The 18,318-nt window shown below is 43.6% G+C and overlaps 1 protein-coding gene across 3 annotated transcripts in view; it reads right to left on the bottom strand.

The window, feature by feature from the left end:
- Nucleotides 1-18,318, bottom strand: part of AGO1 (argonaute RISC component 1) — a 38,061-nt gene that overhangs the window by 8,311 nt on the left and 11,432 nt on the right. The window contains exons 5-15 of one of the 3 annotated variants that reach the window (XM_028511819.2): nucleotides 17,830-17,966; nucleotides 17,466-17,600; nucleotides 17,226-17,313; nucleotides 16,440-16,587; nucleotides 12,855-12,974; nucleotides 12,372-12,494; nucleotides 12,116-12,249; nucleotides 8,636-8,820; nucleotides 2,641-2,800; nucleotides 2,375-2,465; nucleotides 1,145-1,339 (exon numbers count right to left, since the gene is read on the bottom strand). In XM_028511819.2, the coding sequence (XP_028367620.1) occupies nucleotides 1,145-1,339; nucleotides 2,375-2,465; nucleotides 2,641-2,800; nucleotides 8,636-8,820; nucleotides 12,116-12,249; nucleotides 12,372-12,494; nucleotides 12,855-12,974; nucleotides 16,440-16,587; nucleotides 17,226-17,313; nucleotides 17,466-17,600; nucleotides 17,830-17,966 (1,516 nt within the window). Of the gene's footprint in view, nucleotides 1-1,144; nucleotides 1,340-2,374; nucleotides 2,466-2,640; nucleotides 2,801-8,635; nucleotides 8,821-12,115; nucleotides 12,250-12,362; nucleotides 12,495-12,854; nucleotides 12,975-16,439; nucleotides 16,588-17,225; nucleotides 17,314-17,465; nucleotides 17,601-17,829; nucleotides 18,049-18,318 lie in introns of all 3 variants that reach the window. The other 2 variants (XM_028511818.2, XM_036025769.1) reach the window with 2 other exon arrangements.

The following is an 18,318-nucleotide window of genomic DNA, read 5'->3' as shown; positions in this document are numbered from 1 at the left end:
CAGGAGTCAAAACTGTATGGTAGAAGTGGATAGAACTTACAATCAATTAGAACTAAGTTCAAACCCAAGTTTTATCTAATTATAGTCCTTTGAGCAAGTTACTTAACCCCTCTCAAGTCTCATTTTCTCCACAACTACTAAAGTTACTAATAAGACCAGTCGCACAAAGCTGTTGTGAAGACTAAAACAAACAAGTAAAGCACATAAAACCTAGCAGGGGCTTATACCAGTTGACTGCTTTGCTAAGCAGTTTGGATTTTAACCCAAGGCTATATGAACTAGACATTTCTGAACAGAGAAGTGATATGATAAATGTATCTAGTATTCTAGGAAACACTGGATGCCTTGGAGGAAACTGAGCATAATGGTTAATAGCATGGACTTTGGAACCAGACCGATCTGTCTAAATAAATCCCAGTTCCACCACCTGTAGCTTGAATGACACTCAAGAAATCACTTAACATTTCTAAGCCCCAGTTTTCTCATCTGTCAAATGGAATAATTATTATTTGATAGGGCTACTATATGCATTAAATAGAACACATGTGAAGTGCTTAGCACAGTTTACGTGGCTAGCACAGTTTACCCATTTTATTGGGTAAAAGGTACCCAATAAATGGTAGTTACGGGAGTAAGTGGCAGTCAAGGACACTAGTTCAGTTTACAAGTTTAAACAACATCATATGAAGGCTTGGCAGGCAGAAAGAGCAGAAGGAACATTATTTAGAAAGATCAACAGCAGTGGCCTCCAGACAAGCAGCTTCACCAAGGAACTCATCAGAACTATAGATTCTAGTGCCTGATCCTAGACTCACTAAATCAGAAATTCTAAGGGTAAGCCCTGCAAAACATTTTAACAAGCCCTCTTGACGATTTTGACGCACACTGCAGTTTGAGGACCACTGATGTAAAAAATCTGTGTTCAACATGAAACAACTACTAATAGGCAATTTCATCCATTAGAAGATGAAAGATCTACAGATGCTTGTACGTACCACCTCTCAATTGTGATCTCTTCTCCTAAACCTCTTCCACCTAGCCAAGTTCCAAGTGCTAACAGCTTAGGAAAGGTAGCAGTACTCTCTGCTAGCATTAGGCCCTTTGGCCTCAATGTGAGATTTTACCCACCCACTGCAGGCCCTACCTGAGGGAGCTGGCCTTCGGGAACCCCATCTCGGTAGAAGATGATACGGGTAGGCTTGAAGCGGGTGGACTTGTAGAACTGGATGAGCAGCTCACGCACCATGTAAGATAAGTCTTCAATGATCTCCTGCCGAGGTCTCTGCACCCGCACAGTAGCACAGTAACGGCTGGGGTGGGCATCCATGCTGCCTACCACCTGACAATCAAAGAAGTAGGATAAGCCTCCTAGAATCTCCACCCACCCAACACTATCGGGCTACGGGTTTGCGCAAAGGCTTTTCAGCAACAAAACTATGTCATCAAATGAGTAGGGTTTTGGATTCAATGAGTCCTCGTTTCAATCTCTGTTCTATCACACATGTTGAAGTTACTTAATCCATCTGATCTTTCTCCTCCTCTCAAATAGGGGTAAGAGTAAGAATACCATCTGTGCAGTGCTGTTATGGTACATACAAATAAAGCACCCTGCACAAGGTCTACCCCACAGCAGGTACTTGATAAGTTTGATTACCCTACCCCTTAGTCACAAGTTTGTCTTCTTTTCATTCAAGTGCTAATCTACCCAGGAACCATGGTGAAAAGTGTTCCTGCAGGTGGGGAGAATAACATCATTTTCAAAGGGGACAGTGGCCAGAGCCTAGGTTATCTGGCCACAAGAAAAATAGGGATATGCATAGAATAGGGTTTCCCTGCATCCCAGTCTGCCTAGAGAAACATGAGGGTGGAGGAAATAGAAGTGGGAAGGAAGGCCTAATCCCTCTAGGAATTCAGAAGGCCCTAGGGGACAGGGAGCAGAGAAGTTAGGAGAGGGATGAGAGATAACTAATTGACTAGGTGGGTCAGGGGTAGGAATGGGAAAGAGGAAAGGACGGTCTCAGCAACTAAGTAACTCCCTTTAAAGGAATTTCAAAAAAAGAGATATGGTCACTATCATATCCCAAAAGTGGGCAGGGAGAGAAAGAGATAAGCTTGAACACAGAGCAGGAGTGCTAGAGAGTGGGCCAAGTCTCTGGCCACAGCCTACACTCCCATTGCTCTCACTGTGGGCGGGCGGGGGGAGAAGACATCGTACAGTTAATTTTATGAAGACACCAAGGGAGTGGTTAATGAGGATGGTCAGCTGGATGTAAAAGTTCTTATGAAGGGTCAAGTGCCAGCACTAAGGGAATATGCAGTCTTGGGAGCTCAGAGCTGAGAGAACCGTATGAGGAAGCTGGAGAGTGTAACTCACGGCTGTGATAGAAGGTTTTTTCCCATCCCCCGCTGGGGGGTGTGTAACATCTGCTCCCAGGAATATCACTGGCTGTTGAAAGACTGCAGAGCTGAACAAAGAAGAGAAAACAAATGGTGAGGAGGTGCATCCTCTCTTCCTGGCACCCACTCTGGTCCTCTCTCCCTTGTGCCTGACTCACTCTGCCGGGCCGGGGTCCTATCTTTCCATCAATCCCCAGAATGGTACCTTGCTTGTAAAGGGCAAGTGGGCAATGGAGTTCATACCGCTGGTGTGGGACTAGGATGTTGTTTATGCCACCAAGTTTGACATTGATCTTCAGGCAGAGGTTTGACAGAGTCTGAGGTGAGGTCTTGACCACGTTCTTCACTTGCACACACTGCGTAGCCATCCCCAAGAGTGTATCTCCAACACGTTTCACCTCAGCTACGAGTGGGGAGAGGAGTGGTTAGCGCATTCACAAACACTTCATGGATGCCTACGAGATCCAGGAAGTGTATGAGGTACTAGGGACCACAATGGTGACTAGAAACGCTCAGGGCCCCTATTCTTACAGTGTTTACTATCCAGTGATTAATTTAAAAAATCATGAAGAGTACAACAGAAAACTTCATGGTGCTATGAGAGCATACAATAAGGGGTAACACCCTAGCTGGGAAAGAACTACGGACTGACTGAATTGAAATCTAAAGGTACAAAAGGACCTAGAAGAGAGGGGGAGTTTGGGAGAGAGCAATGCAAGCAGAGGGAGCAGCACGCAAAAACACACTCTGCTAGGAGGTAGCACTGTATGTCTGAGAAACTAAAGGTCAAAGTAACTACAAAGGAGAGCAAAGGGACTGACCTAGGGAAGAAATGAGGATAGCTTGTATTAACTGAGGTGGTTGTTGAGATAGAAACAAATAGAATCAAGAGATATTTAAAAGACTCACACTACATATGTAAGGAAAAATAATTTTTATGGGTAACATCCGAGTTCCTTGCTTTTGAAGTAGAATAGATAGATCACACACTCTTTCTGAGACATTTTGAGTTGAAAGTGCTTTTTGGTCATCCCAGTGAGGACATCAACTAGGAGCCTGGGTAGAGTAGCAGCTGAAGAGTAGTCAAATGGAGGTGAAAGGCTGTGAGAACCTTAGGTCCAGGTGAGTGAAGGCATGATCTTGATGGGACTGCTGAGGAAGAAAACAGAATCAAAAGAGAAGAGAGCTGAGACCCGAATCTTTGGGATCTCCCAGGATTTGCAGAACAGGAAGAAGATGAGTCTGCAAAGGAGAAAAATCCAGAGAACTAAGAGGAATACCAAGACAGTTGTATCATGAATGCCAAGGGAAGAGAGTGTTTCAAGCAAAAGGAAGTGTTCAACAAAATAAAATACTGCTAAGATATCAGGTAAAATGAGGACCGGAAATGCCCTTTGGATTTAGAGTTATCAAGGCAAAACAACATGGAGGCAACAACTATGCTGGTGAAATATTAAGAAGGAGATGTAGGATCAACGAAGGGTTAGGTATATTTTCAATGGGCAAGACTTTAGCATATTTAAAAAGCTAAAGGGACCCTGGCTGGCATAGCTCAGTGGATTGAGCGTGGGCTGCAAACCAAAGTGTCACAGGTTCAATTCCCAGTCAGGGCACATGTCTGGGTTGCAGGCCACGGCCCCCAGCAACCGCACATTGATGTTTCTCTCTCTCTCTTTCTCCCTCCCTTCCCTCTCTAAAAAATAAATAAATAAAACCTTAAAAAAAACACAAAAACCTAAAGGGATCCTTTCCATTTCCAAGAGAGATGGAATACTTAGTGGTAAACCAGAGCTTCTACAGAAAACATTCAGAAAAGTCAGATAAAGTACAGAAATCATCTTTTTAAAGGCAGCAGAGAGCTACCAATAAGAACTGGAGGGGCTAAAACTCCAGAAAGGGAATCTCCCGGAGGTGAGCTATCTTCTGCAGCTGCTCATATCCTGCGTACATCTGTTGATACTAGGTGTGGGCAGGGAGCTGAGAGTCCAGGCTTTGCACCAGTGAAGGAACCACTGACAGGACACAGAGAAAACAACAGAGTTTCTGGCAGAGATAGATTCATTCTAAATATGAAAGGCTTAAAAATTTTTAAAAGAAAATAGACTAGTACCTTCATTACCTTGGAAGTTCTTAAATAGGACACAGACAGTATAGCCAGTAAAGAAAAATATTGATAGACTGGACTACATTAAAATTTTAAATTTCCGTTCAACAAGACACCTTTAAAAAGTAAAAAGGCAAGTCACAAAACAGAGAGTATGTGTAATACAAATACATATTTAATAAAGAAATTATAAAGAATATTTATCAGCCATGGCTGGTGTGGCTCAGTGGACTGAGCGCCAGACTGCAAAGCAGAGGGTCACCAGTTTGATTCCCAGTCAGGGCACATGCCTGGGCTGTGGGCCAGGTCCCCTGGTGGGGGGTGCATGAGAGGTAACCACACACTGATGTTTCTCTCCCTCTTTCTCCCTTCCTTCCCCTTTCTCTAAAAATACATAAAAAATAAATAAAATTAATCACAATTAAAATTTTTTAAAAAAATATTTATCAATGAGGAAAAGGTAGTTTAGTCAATAAAAAAAGGGAAAAGATTCAAGCAGGCACTTTACGAAACATACTAGTGAAATAGCCTATAGACATATAAAAAGATAATCAACCATACCAATCATCAGAGAAATAAAATTAAAACCACAATGCATTATCCACCAAACACCCACAAGATTACCTTAACAGCTAAAGTGAAAGAGATAGCCCTGACCAGTGTGGCTAAGTTGGCTGGGCATCCTCATGCAACGCTAGAGGTCAGTGGTTCGATTCCCATTCACTGAAGCATTATTTATAAAGTCGAAACGGGAAACACCCCAAATATGTCCATTAACAGTAGAATGGATAAACACATGTAAATTGTGATATATTCACATAATGGAAAATTCTAACAAAAACAAGTACACAAACAAACATGGATGAATCTCACAAACATAAGGTTGAATGAAAGAAACCAGATAAAAATAAAGTACATAACATGTGATTCCCTTCATATAAAGCTCAAAGGCAGGTGAAACTGACCTATGGTGTTGGAAGCCAGAAAAGCAGTGACTACCATTGATGGGGAGTTATAGTGACTGGGAGTTTGGGGTTGTGGTGATGTTCTGCTGCCAGACAGAACTGTGTGCTGTTTATACTGCTGTGGATTTTGTGAAAACTCACTGAACTGAATACATAATATTTCCATATGTATATTAGATGTCAATAGAAAGTTTACATTAAAGCCCTGGCTGGTAGCTTAAGGAGCATCGTCCAGTACACTGAAAGGTTGCAGGTTTGATCTCCAGTCAGGGCACACACAAGAGGCAACTGATTGATGTTTCTCTCTCTCCCCCCTCCCTCTCTATCTAAAATCAATAAAAGCAACCCTCGCTTGTGAGGCTCAGTGGCTTAAGCACCGGCCTGGGAACAGAAAGATCACCAGTTCGATTCCCAGTCAGGGAATATGCCTGGGTTGTGCACCAGATCCCTAGTTAGGAACATACGAAAGGCAACCAATGTTGTATTTCTCTCCTTCCCTTCCTCACTTTAAAAATAAATAAGTAATAATCTTTTTAAAAAATAAAAAAACACATCCTTGGGTGAGGATTTAAAAAAGTAAATTTGAAAAGTTTACATTAAAAAAGTGACAATAGTATGAATTTAGTGAAGAGAAAGTTAAAAACACTGAGGAAAGGACGAGGTATGGCAGATCAAAACTGGGCAATGTCACATGGCCCTACACTCTCAGGGCAGCCACAACGTAACTGGACTCAGACAACCACAAAGAGAATTCCATTCACTTAGCCTTCTAGGAGAAAAGACAAGGGTCTTTAGAACAATGTGACTACTCCTCTTCTCTGCTGGTTTAATTCCTAGGCCGGTGGTCCCATTGTCTAAATCAAGGAACAGCATGTAAGTGGAAGAAGTCCAAGGTCCTAATAAAGGTATTAGGACTGTAGAGAGGTATAACATTACTGACCCCAGGGAAGGGAAACCTTCCCGAAGCATCCTGCGCTATATACACCCCAGGCAAGCCAAAACATTAGATTCTCCTTTTAATGGTGAGAACCAGAAACACGGATACTTACTCAAGGCAGTTCTTCTAAAAAGTGCCTTTATTTCCCATCCAAGGACCATCAATTTAAGGCCCAAGAGGGACATGGATCAGAGCTCAACCAACTTCCACCCATGAATAGTGAGCATCATGTTGGTGGAAGGCTCTACCTCAGGAGTACACATTCCTGAGGGCAGGAGTACACATTCCAGAGGGCAGGTTTCAGTGCAGATTCAGATCTACTCCATGCTCAGAATAATATCAGGCGTAATAGTAATGCATCAGCAACCTGATAAAATTTCTAGAAGAATCCAGAGAGACCAGCTCATCCTCCAGGTGGAATGACAAGAGAAGGCTTCAAGGAATAAGTACATTTAAACTGGGACTTGCAGGATGAAGAGAATTTTAAGGGCAAGGTGGAGGATAAGAAGTAAAGTACTAAGATATTTTAGGCAAAGGCAAATGACGTGAGCAAAATCGGAGGCTGGAAAGCACAAACAAGGAATGAGCATTTAGAGTATCTACTCTGTGCCAGGCATCATGTTAGATGCTACTTTTTATAGTTAATTCATGAGGCTCAGAAAGGTTAGGCACTTCACCTAAATCAGTACACTGGCATTACCAGGAGTAAAATCCAGTTCCAATTCCACAACATGTGGTCTTTCCTGTATGTGTGGCAATGGGAAAGTACAAGATAAAGCCAAAAAGGTTAAACTAAGACCAGGGCTCAGAAAACCTTTTATTTTGTGAATGGGGACTATGGGTTTTTTGTCTACAAATGTCTCACCCAATAACAAAATCAAGAAAGACTTAAGAAGAAATGTTAGAACTAAGTTGAGAAGTGTGGGTGAAAAGTAGGAAATCTATCTTAAAACCATAAAAAAGAACACCGGAGCCGAGGCAAAGAAAAGACAGGCTGCCCCCAAAGTTTAGATGAAGGCACCCAGAAGCAATTGTGATGCCAGACACAGAAAAGTCAAGAAAAAGGCTTACTGGTAGACAGGAACAACAGGCAACTAAAGAGATGGTCCACCAAAACACTTTGAAAGGGCAGAAACTGCATCTGTTTTTGTCACCAGTATATTCAGGCTCTAGCAGTGTTTCACACACAGTAGGTCATCAATAAACTCTTTGATAAAGTAAGGGAGAGAGGTCAAAGAGATAGATGGGAGCTGCAGAGAGATCAAGGGTTAGATCCAGATATTAACATTATATACATGGCAACGTATGATAATAATAGGTGATGACTGAAGCAACTGAATGCGTGAGGATTTCACTAGAATGTAAACGAAAAGAGAAGGAGAGTACAGAAATCTGGAGAATACCAGGCATTCCTGCTAATGAGAACAATAAGGAGAGACAGGAGAAAATATCAAGAAAAGAACTGAGGAAGGATATCGGTGACTCTGTGCAGAGGTTTCAGAGACGAAAGTAAAATAGATGAAAAAGGCGAAGGATAAGTGGCCGATGAGAAAGTGGATGTACTCATTCAAAAAGTCTTGATTAAGACAAACAAGAAAATAGAAAGACAAAAGGTAAAGGAGAGGGCAGATTACATAATGTGCTCTAAGATGGGAAATCTGAAGATGCTTCAGGGTTAAAGGGTAGAACTCCCAAAGGTGGCAGGATGGGATGAGAACAAAGGTTGAGCAATGTAAGAAGAGGGACACCTTTTCCAGAAGAGGTAGAAAAAGAAAATGGAGTTAAAGTTAACTGAGCCAAAAATGAACAGTCATTCCTATTCTTAAAAGGGAGAGGAGAAAAAGGGAAAAAACTTTCTGGAAAGTCCAAATCACTCCCAGGAAGTAACAGAACCACCACACGTTTTCCTTGGGTGTGCTGCACTGGGACCTGATGGACAACGCTCTTCTAAGAACAAGAATGTGGACTAACCCATCCTTGTACCTGGCCCGGCTTAGCCTGCCACAAAGGCCAGCACACAGAGGACACTAGTGAATGTTACTGGAAGGGAGTGTGAGCAGATAAACATACTCAGTGGCTCATACAGGCTGACATTTCTCCTCTGACAGGGGCACTGACATTAAGGAACAGCTCAGCTCTGGCTAGAGCCAGGAACCCACACTGAGTTCTGCCTTGGAGCCTCTAGGGAACTACCCTGAGAAGAGTCCTGTCACTGTCCCAAGGGAACTGTACCATACACTGGCGTCTTCCCTGGCAGGATGACGATAATGAGCTGCAGCCCTGAGTAGGTGTTCTTGAGATGCCGGAACATGGGCTCCACGCTGTCTGCCCCCTGCGCGTATTTGCAGAAGCAAGGCTGGCCCTGGATGGGCATCCCCGCATCCTTGGAAATCTTCCGCAGCTGGTCTGTGAAGTTCCTGCAAGCACAAGCATGGTCATAACAGGAGGCAGTTAGGTCCCACTTAAATACCTCTGATTGAATGCCTCCATCTTAGGTTCCCAGCACTGTGACAGATACTGAGATGAATGAGACATGGTCGCAACTAGTGCCAAAAATATTCATAATTGAGGAGGACAAGACAGAGCTCGCCAAATGTTCAAAGGCACATGCAGACAGCTGAGGGGGACCTGAGGGAATTCTCAGGGTCCTCACCACCTCCCACTCAAAGCAGCTATTCCCGTGTTGTTACAAGTGCACAGCAATAGGCAGATGCCCTCTTTGCTCAAATCAAGTGATTGGAACATAGGAGATGTTTGGTAAAAATGAGCTCCCTCCTCCCCTACTATTTCTTTGAGGCTAAGAATAAGAAAGAGTAATTCAACAAGCCTCTTTCCTTTGGCTTTAGGGCCATACCCTGGGAAAGGAAGACAAAGTTGGAAAAGAGGATACACACGTAATAGATTAAAAAAACTAAGCTACATAAATATAATGACAGACTGAAATGAACAGTAGGAAATTTGTGAAAGTCCTGCATTTAGATTAAAAGCAATAATACCCTGGCCAGGTGGCTCAGATGGTTGGAGCGTTGTCCCATATACCAAGAGGTGGCGGGTGCAATCCCTGGTGAGGGCACATACCTGCGTTGTGGGTTTGATCCCAAATCAGGGCATATATGGGAGGCAACCAATTGACATTTTTCTCTCTTTCTCTCTCTCTTGCAAATCAGTAAACATAACCTTAGGTGAGGATTTAAAAAAAGAAAGAAAAGAGCCCTGGTGTAGCTCAGTGGACTGAGTGCCAGCCTGTAAACTAAGAGGCTGTCAATTCAATTCCCAGTCAGGGCACATGCCTGGGTTGTAGGCCAGGTCCCCATTTGGGGGCGTGAGAGAGGCAACCAATTAATATTTGTCTTGCACACTGATGCTTCTCCCCCCTTTTCTCCCTTCCTTCCCCTCTCTCTCAAAAAAAAAAAAAAAGCAATAATGTACAAATAGAGAAAAAAGCAAATTATTTAGAGGATGCTATTATATAGTATATAAATATCAATATGATTGTAAACCCAATGTAGTGAGAACGTACTTTTCACATATTTATTAAAAACCATAAGAAAGAAACTGCTATGTAAAATTTAGCATCATTTAGATACATATAGGTATAAATTGGAGGGGAAGATTATAGTAATTCACAAAACTAGCTGCATCAGCAGGGAGAAATGGGACCAGAATGGGGGAAATGTCAAATTTATAATATTGTATCTACCTAAAAAAAATAAGTAAATGATGTAACTCAGGATAATGGATACACGGGTGTTTGCCATATTATTCTAATTTTTCAAAATACATCTGAGAATAAGGAAATACAACCTAACCGTTATTTCATGTAAATAAGAGTTATATCTCTGAGAAACTGTCAACAGTATTGTTTTCCACTTCTCTTCCATTATATACAACTGCAGTGTAGCCACTAAGAAAACCAATGTGTTACTAGATTCCAATAGTGCGTCTCTACTTCAAGGAAACTGGTAGTCCCAATTTTCTCTCTATTACCAGATCACGTGGGACATTGTGTCCAGTGCTGGGGTCCACAAAGTCTTGAGCTAAGTTTAAAATGGGGAAGGTCCTGAAATCCTATGCTAAAGATTATATATATCTATACACATACATATATATGAAATATAGGGGCCTCTTTAACCAAAAAATAAAAATAAAAAATAAAAAATCTGAGGGCTGGCCCTACCGCTGCCTCATCCACAAGACGGGGGAAAGACATGAGAATGAGAGAGAGGCACACAGAGAACAGAACCACCAACAAGGGGACACGAAGGCATAAATGCAGAGAGCTGGGAGCATTTCCAGTACTGCTAAGGACCAGCCGTCCAATGCTGGGCCAAGGCTAGAAGAAGCCCAGCTTAAATAGGGTTAAAATACCAAGAACCCAGGAAAGGGCACAAGAGGAACCCATTTAAAACAAACTACAGCAAAATACAGTAGTAGTTGGTTTCCTGTGAGGAGAGGGGAGAAGGGGGGGCAGGGAAACCAGAGTCCCCATATTCATCAAGGCCAGCTGAAGCCACCAGGGCACGCATCTCTATTATCCTTACAACTGTCCCAAGTGGTCAGCTCCACCATCTCTTCCTCAGCCTCATAGTAAACCGACCCCACCCCAGACCCAGAGAAGTAAGAAACTACCACTTCAACCGACTGCAGGAACTACCGAACTGTACATTTTAAAAGAGTACTTTTTTTTGCTATTTAAAATAAATTTCAATGGAGCTGTCTTTAAAAAATAAAAAATGAAAAAAAATAAAAAGACTGGCCCTGGCAGGTGTGACTCAGTGGACTGAGTGCCAGCCTGCGAACCAAAGGGTCGGGGCACATGCCTGGGTTGTGGGCTGGGTCCCCAGTGGTGGGTGCACGAGAGGCAACCACACATTGATGTTTCTTTCCCTCTCTTTGTCCCTCCCTAAAAATAAATAAAATTAAATTTAAAAAAAAGACGGCAGGGAAAGAGTCAGTGACTTCTTCCACCTAACTCATTCACTCACTCCAGACCATTACTCCCCTACCCTGTTCCTTTAAACTGTTCGGCTGTATCACTTTCTTCGTTGCTATCTACGCCAGCCCCTCAGCGACAGGTGGAGGTGGCTCAGAGGCCTTTACAACTCGTGTTCACCTGATTCAGGTTATCTGGACCTGGCTAAACAAATTTTGTGCAAGGAGAGGACGGCTCAGAGGACCAGCTGAATAAGTTGCTCTTTTTTGTTTCTAGTTAGGAATGTAAGCTTTGAAGCCTCAGATCCGATTTCATCCCAACTCTGACACTTTCTTCATATGCAAACTTTGTACAAGTTACTTAACCTCTTTGAGCCTCAGTCTCCTGAAAATGGAAATACCACCACCTACTCACTGTGAAGATGAAATAAAAAACCATAAAATTAGGTACAATATTGGCATAAATGCTAGTCATTACTATTATTTATTACCATGTTAATAATCAGAACAATAAAAGAATTCAGGACTCCCTCAGCAGATTCATGCCCTGAAATCATCATCTCTGAACAGAGAGGGCTCCTTATCAAGACTCCTGACCACTGACTGGTGGAAAGGAACAGCAGAAGTTTGAGTCAGACAGCACAAGGGGGCAGAGCCAAAAGTCAGCAAGAGCACACTACAGATCTAACGCTGGCCTCCCCGGGAGTGGGGGAAAGTAGGCAACCTAGCAACCTAAGGTCCTTTTCCCACCCTTCCCTCCACACACCCAGCCCTCCTTACTTGAGTACTTCTTCTCGACATTGTTTTTGGGGTGCGAAGCAGGCGATGGCCCAGACTTTGATCTCAATCCCATTGTAGAACTGTTTCCCCCGCATGTCCCAGACACCCTGATTGGGTGTGGCAATGGCCCGGTTCTGGGGTAGGCAAAGGGGGCGCCCAGGTGAGCCTCATGGGTAGGGAGAAAAAGCCCCTGGTTATAATCCCAACCTCCCCCCAAAATGCCCCAGAGAGGTTGTCTGGCCCTGACCCTGCTCACCCGGCCGCCATACTGCAAGATGGGAGCCGGCAGCACTCGTCCCGTCACCTCCGTCATGTCATCCTTCACTTTGATCCCAAATTCCTGGATGTAGGGGTCTAGGTTATAGCTGGCATTCTTCATCTGCAAGACAATACAAGGGGATCTCAGGAGAGTGGCAGCTTGGCAATACTGCTCACCCTCTGGGTCCCAAGTAGAATGCTCTGGGCAGCTGAGAGTGGTGAGAAATAGCCCTAAAAAAGGAGGGAGACTAGAAGATGATGTAGTGAGACTGGATAACATAGGGAAGTAATATAAAAGGGAAAAAAATAGGAAGCAAAGTAGCTAAAGGGTCAAGAAGCAAGAGTAGTCCTACGGAGTCCCAAGCAACAAATCTAGACTTGTGTCCTCCTGAGAGTCCCATCCAGACAGAAAAGCATCTATGCTCCCAGGGGCCCTAGTGACTGAGCAACCGAGTGCGCATTTCTCCCAAACCCCACTGACCAGGCGGCTGATCTCCTCCTGTCTGTCTGGGGCTGATCTAGCTGTAGCCTTTATCATGGTCGAAGTCTGGTTGTCAGTCAGCTTCTTAATGCAGCGCTGCCCAGCCACAATGTTACAGACCTGAGGAAACAAGGAGGATAAGTAGCTCTGGCTGGAGATCGGTCCACCCTATACTCAGCCCCAGAGTAAGGGAAGAGACCTTGCCTGTCATCCCTGGGAAGGAGGCTGCAAAATCCCTTGGGCATACAGGTTAGTTAGAAAATACCCGTGTGCAATACCAAAGACAATACAGCCACTTAGTGATTGAGAGCTAGGGGTCCAGCACCAGATCTGCGCTCAGGTCTCACATGTTAAACAGGGAGAACAGTAATAATCAAATAGGGTTGTTCAGAGGCCAAATAAAATAGAGCACTTAAAGGACTGAGTATAATTCTGGAACAGAGAAAATAATAAATTGCAGTCTAACTTATTATTTACCAAAGGTCCCGGCAAAGAGCCCTTCTAAATACTAAAAAACTCAATGTACACAAACTGGATTCCTAAAGCAGTGAGCAGCTCTCCAATGGTGGCAGGCAGTCTGCTGCTCCATCCCAAAACCCACCAAAAGAGTAAGGATGGCCATTAACTCTTGAGCCCCGGTCTACAGCTGATCACCACAGAAATCACTGTCTCAGTTGACCTGAGTGTCTTCTGCTGGTGTGAGAAATATCCTGCCATTGGGTCCCTCTATTTTGGGCCCAAAAGAATACAGCGGAGATCAGAAAAGACTTTCTGATATACAAGACTTTTATTCCCCAATATACTATATTCAGGATGCCATGGACAGAAAGCCTTTTCGCAGAGCAGAGAAAGCCAGAAGTTGTAGAAGACTTGCATTCAAAGCCCAGCTCTGCCACATCTAGGTATGCTACCTTGGGCAGGTCTAGGTCACTTAACTGCTTCTTTATTTTAAGTCACAGGGAAAAAACACTGTCTCATGAAGTTGTTATGAATTTAGAAGAAATGAAATATATAACTTGCTTCCACAGGGCCAACACTATGACAGTACAGTTCTCACTCTAATCTGCAGCAGAGTTCATGAGGAACAGTGGTCAGGAAAACCAGGACAAGGTCACCTGCCATTAAACTCTGTATCCCAAGGAATACACAAGTCAGTAAGTTCACTTAACGGAAATTCAGAATTAAAACTTGTGAGGTTACTCTCTTCAGGGAACCTTAAAGTTGTAGCACTCTCTAGAGATGTTTTCGGCTACAGAATCTGAGCCACACTAAGCAAAAGACTAAAGCAGGGATGTGGAGAAATTGGAACCCTTGCTGATGGGATATTAAACGGTCCAGCCACTATGGAAAACATTATGGTGACTCCTCAAAAAATGACACACAAAATTACCACGTGATCCAGTAATTTTACTTCTCAGGATATACTCAAAAGAAATGAAAGCAGGGACTGAAACAATTATTTGTACACAGCATTCGTAACAGCATTATTCACAATAGCTAAAAGGAGGAAGCAACCCGAGCCATCTGTCAATGAATGGATAAACGAAATGTGGTATATACATACGATGACTTATTTAGCCTTAAAAAGAAAGGAGATTCTGACATATGCTACAACATAAATGAACCTTGAGGACATTATGCTAAGTCAAACAGGCCGGTCAAAAAGGCCACATAGTATATAATTTGATTTATATGAAATGCCCAGAATAAACGAATCCTCAGAGACGGAAACAGAGTAGTGATTACTAGGGGCTGGGGGAAGGGCTGAGGTGAAGGAATAGTAAGTGACTTATAATGGGTATGGACTTTCTTCTGGGGGTGATGAAAACATTTTACTATCAGTTAGTGGTAATGGTTGCATAACTGTGAAAATACTAAAAAAAACACTGGTCTGAGCATTTAAAGAGAGTGAATTTTATGGTACATGCATTATATCTTGATAAAACTATTTTAAAAAAATCCTACCAGGCTATAATAGCCTGCATCATTTGACCCTTAACCTCTCCCCCAAAATCATCTATACTACATTTCCTCTCATGCACTACATGCCAGCCAGCCACTAAGGCCTCTGTCTATCCCTCAAAAGTTCAGGCTTTGATCTGCTTTAAAGCTTTTGTACTTGCTATTTACCTCATGCCTGGAGGTCTCTTCCCTCAGGTTGTTACAAGGTTGATTCTATCTTGTAATTTGGGGTTCAGCTCAAATGTGTCCTAAAAGAGGCCTTCCTTGACCACAATAACTAAGGTGGCTCTCCAACCCTCTCCACCCTTACTTCTATCCCCTTAACCTGTTTTATTATTCTTATAGCACTTACCACCATCTGAAACTATCTTATTTATCAATTTATTGTCTATTTCCCCCTTCTAGAATGTAAGCTCCATGACAGCAGGGACCTTGTCTTGTTAATCTCTACATTCCCGGCACCTAAAAGAGTATATGACACATAGTAGGAGCTCAATAAATATTTGTCAAATAAACAATAGTAAAAATCAAAATATAAGTCATATATAAATTATTCACCTAGAGAACTATCATTTAAACAGAAGTAATGTTACTTTGCTGAGAAGTCTCAACTGATAGTAGATATTACCCAAAGCCTATCTATTTAGCTGAGATCACCCCTAAAGATTTCTGTTTACACCTCAGAGAAAATATTACCTTCATCCCACTTTCTGTGCATCAGCATCTATTAACTGAATCCAAGTTCTTGGGTTTGGGGATTTCTTCTCCCTTCAGCCCAATTTCCTCTAGTTAGTTCTGAAATCCCAAAAGCTCACAGAACATTTGATCTTTGGTCCTATTTGACTCCTGCTGCTGGAACAAAGACAGTAGTCCAGGCTAGTGCTTCTTTGAATTTCATGTTCCTATGAATCCTCTTTGGATTCTGCTAACAGACATTCTGATTCAGTAGGTCTGGTGGGACCTGAGAATCTGCACTGACCACACTTCGAACAGCAAGACTAGACGATAAAGTGGGCAGCAGTTTCTCATTGGACATTTTGGCTAGTGTATGACTGACCAAATGGTTCTGCATTTGCATGCTGTAACTTAAGAAGTATGGCTATTCTTTCCTTAATTTCAGGACTTCAAACGTCTGTTGAAGCATAAACATATAAAAAATCTTGGGGCTAAAACTCTTTCATATTGACCAGTAGGAAAACAGGATTCATATTAAAGGTAAACGTTCACCTCCATTTTCTGTAAAACAAGGTATATTTGTATCTACAGGCTACTTAAGATCCCCAGCTTCAGAAGACAGAGAAAGAGAAATTAAGAGGACACAAATGTGGGTATCTGAAATCTCTGTCCTGAACAAACTAATTACTTATTAAACAGTAAATACAGCCTTCACCTCTGCCTGGCAGCCCTGAAAAAACATGAGAGCAGGATTGGAAACAAGAAGAAAATTTAGCAGGTAAGAATAAGGCCTACATTCCAGAGAATGACCTTATATACCTCTCAGAGTGTCAATTTTCTGAATTTCAAAATGAAGAGGAGAGATTACAAATGGAAGAACAGACCTCCAATGATCAGTGGCAGATACAATGCTTGTTCCCCAGCCCAACCATTACTTGGCAGCCTTACCTCTAAGGGCAGGTAGGTATGCTTTTGTTCCTGGCCAACTTGCAGGCAGGGCAGGTGGGGATACTTGAGCTGAAGGTTATATTTCTGCTTGAAATACTGTGCCACTGTGCACTCCACAGTCTGTCCACTCTCCAACTGCAAGGGAAACCTGTTTTGGGGAAAGGAAGGAGGTATCATAGCCCAGGATTGAATCCCAACCCTCTGGACCTACAACCACGGGAAGCCCCAGACTTGGCTTTATCCCTAACCCAGCCTCTTTAGAGTTCTGCCACTCTTGGGAAAGCAGGCAACACAGGGCTCCAAAAGAGAAGCAAGCTCCACAACCATCAGGACCACACCTGACTCGCCTGTATTTCTAGTGTGGAGCATAAAGCCTGACACACAGTAGGCACTCATAACCCATTATAGTCTGAGGTCAAGAAGGTAGATGAAATCAGTGAGAGATTCTGCAAGGTCTAGCCCAGAAGTTTTCCTTCTCAGGAGGCGAAATAAGTTGAAAGAGATTCTAACATTCACAGAACTCATAAAGGAATCAAGGGAAGATACCTGATCTCTGGCAAAGGCCCACAGAGGAAAGGCGGAGACCAAGAAGGTAAAAATGGTAGGTTGAGTATTAATGGACCATAAGGCTGGGAGAGGGATGCCAAATTCCCTCAGCTTATTCAAAAACAGAGCCGGTCCAAGGCTCATTCTCAGGGCCAGTGAGGCAGGAGGGAGTGAAGGGAGTGTGTTGAAGCACCAACACTCTTCCACCAATGGAATGGCTTGGCAGCCCTGTCAACTTACGTCTGATGGCTGGCAGGACGGCGGGTAACATTACACACGCGGTATTTCCTCTTCATCTGTCCACAGTGGGTCACTTCCACCTTCAGGCCTAGAACACACACACACTGCTTGTCAGGGCTGAAATAGGTTGCTCATGTTCCCAGGCTTGGCCTCTCTCCTGAACATGTCCCAAGGGAATTTCCTTTTAGGGCTAAAGAGAAAGTAAGGCTGTTTCCCTGTCCTGCCTGGTTGGGTCCTTACCCTTAATCTCCTTGGTAAAGCGCACACGCTGAGAGTCCGTGAGCGGCTTGGGCTGCTCATCTATGTTCCTGATGTCCAGCACCTCACACATGAACTCGATCACTGGCTGAGCCTTGTAGAAGGCAGTGGCTGAGACTGTGGGGACAGAGTGGGTGTAGCTCAGCTGAGGTTCTCTCTTCCAGAATAAATGGAGATACTGCTCTTTATTTTACACCCTCTTCCTTATAGGGTATTGGGATGGGGGAGGGGTCCCAGGGTTGTAGGAATTAAACTAGGAGTGTGGTTGCAGAGCTGGGAGGGATAAGGCTGGGAGTGTGGTCACTGGACTCAGGGTGCCCCTGGCTCCATAGCTCTCCCCACTCACCATCAATGTTGAGCATCATCTTCCACATGGCAGGGCGCACAGACTGGTGAAAGCCGAACCAGACCTCGCGCCCACCCCCCAGCGGGTGGTAGTAGCCCTCAGGCGGTGAGAAGAAGGAGCGGCCCACAGGGGTGTACCTGGCAGGGACAGGCAGAGAACTGGTCCCTCGGGCACAGGCCCCCACCCTGTGAGGCATCCTGGGCACGGAGGAGCCCTGGCCTGGAAGGCAGGACACCAGGGCTTTAATTCCAGCTCTGATCATTTACTAGTTGTGTAACTGACCTTGTGAACGTCTCTACCCTTTCTCTGCCCTGAAGGGACAGATGGGGCACAGCCCAAAGGTATCTAAAAGGGACAGGGCCAATGGTTCAAACCATCTAAATGCATATACATGCTTGCCCGGCATATGGCAGGGCTTCAAAGAATATTCTGTTTTAAAGGGACACTGTAGAACCTTAATATGCAATCATTCCCCTCCTCCCCCCATAG

This window comes from Phyllostomus discolor, chromosome 5 (assembly GCF_004126475.2).
Source record: "Phyllostomus discolor isolate MPI-MPIP mPhyDis1 chromosome 5, mPhyDis1.pri.v3, whole genome shotgun sequence".
NCBI classification, from domain to species: Eukaryota; Metazoa; Chordata; class Mammalia; order Chiroptera; family Phyllostomidae; genus Phyllostomus; species Phyllostomus discolor.
The sequence above is the reverse complement of the archived record's forward strand: the minus strand, read 5'-3'. Positions and strand labels throughout refer to the sequence as shown.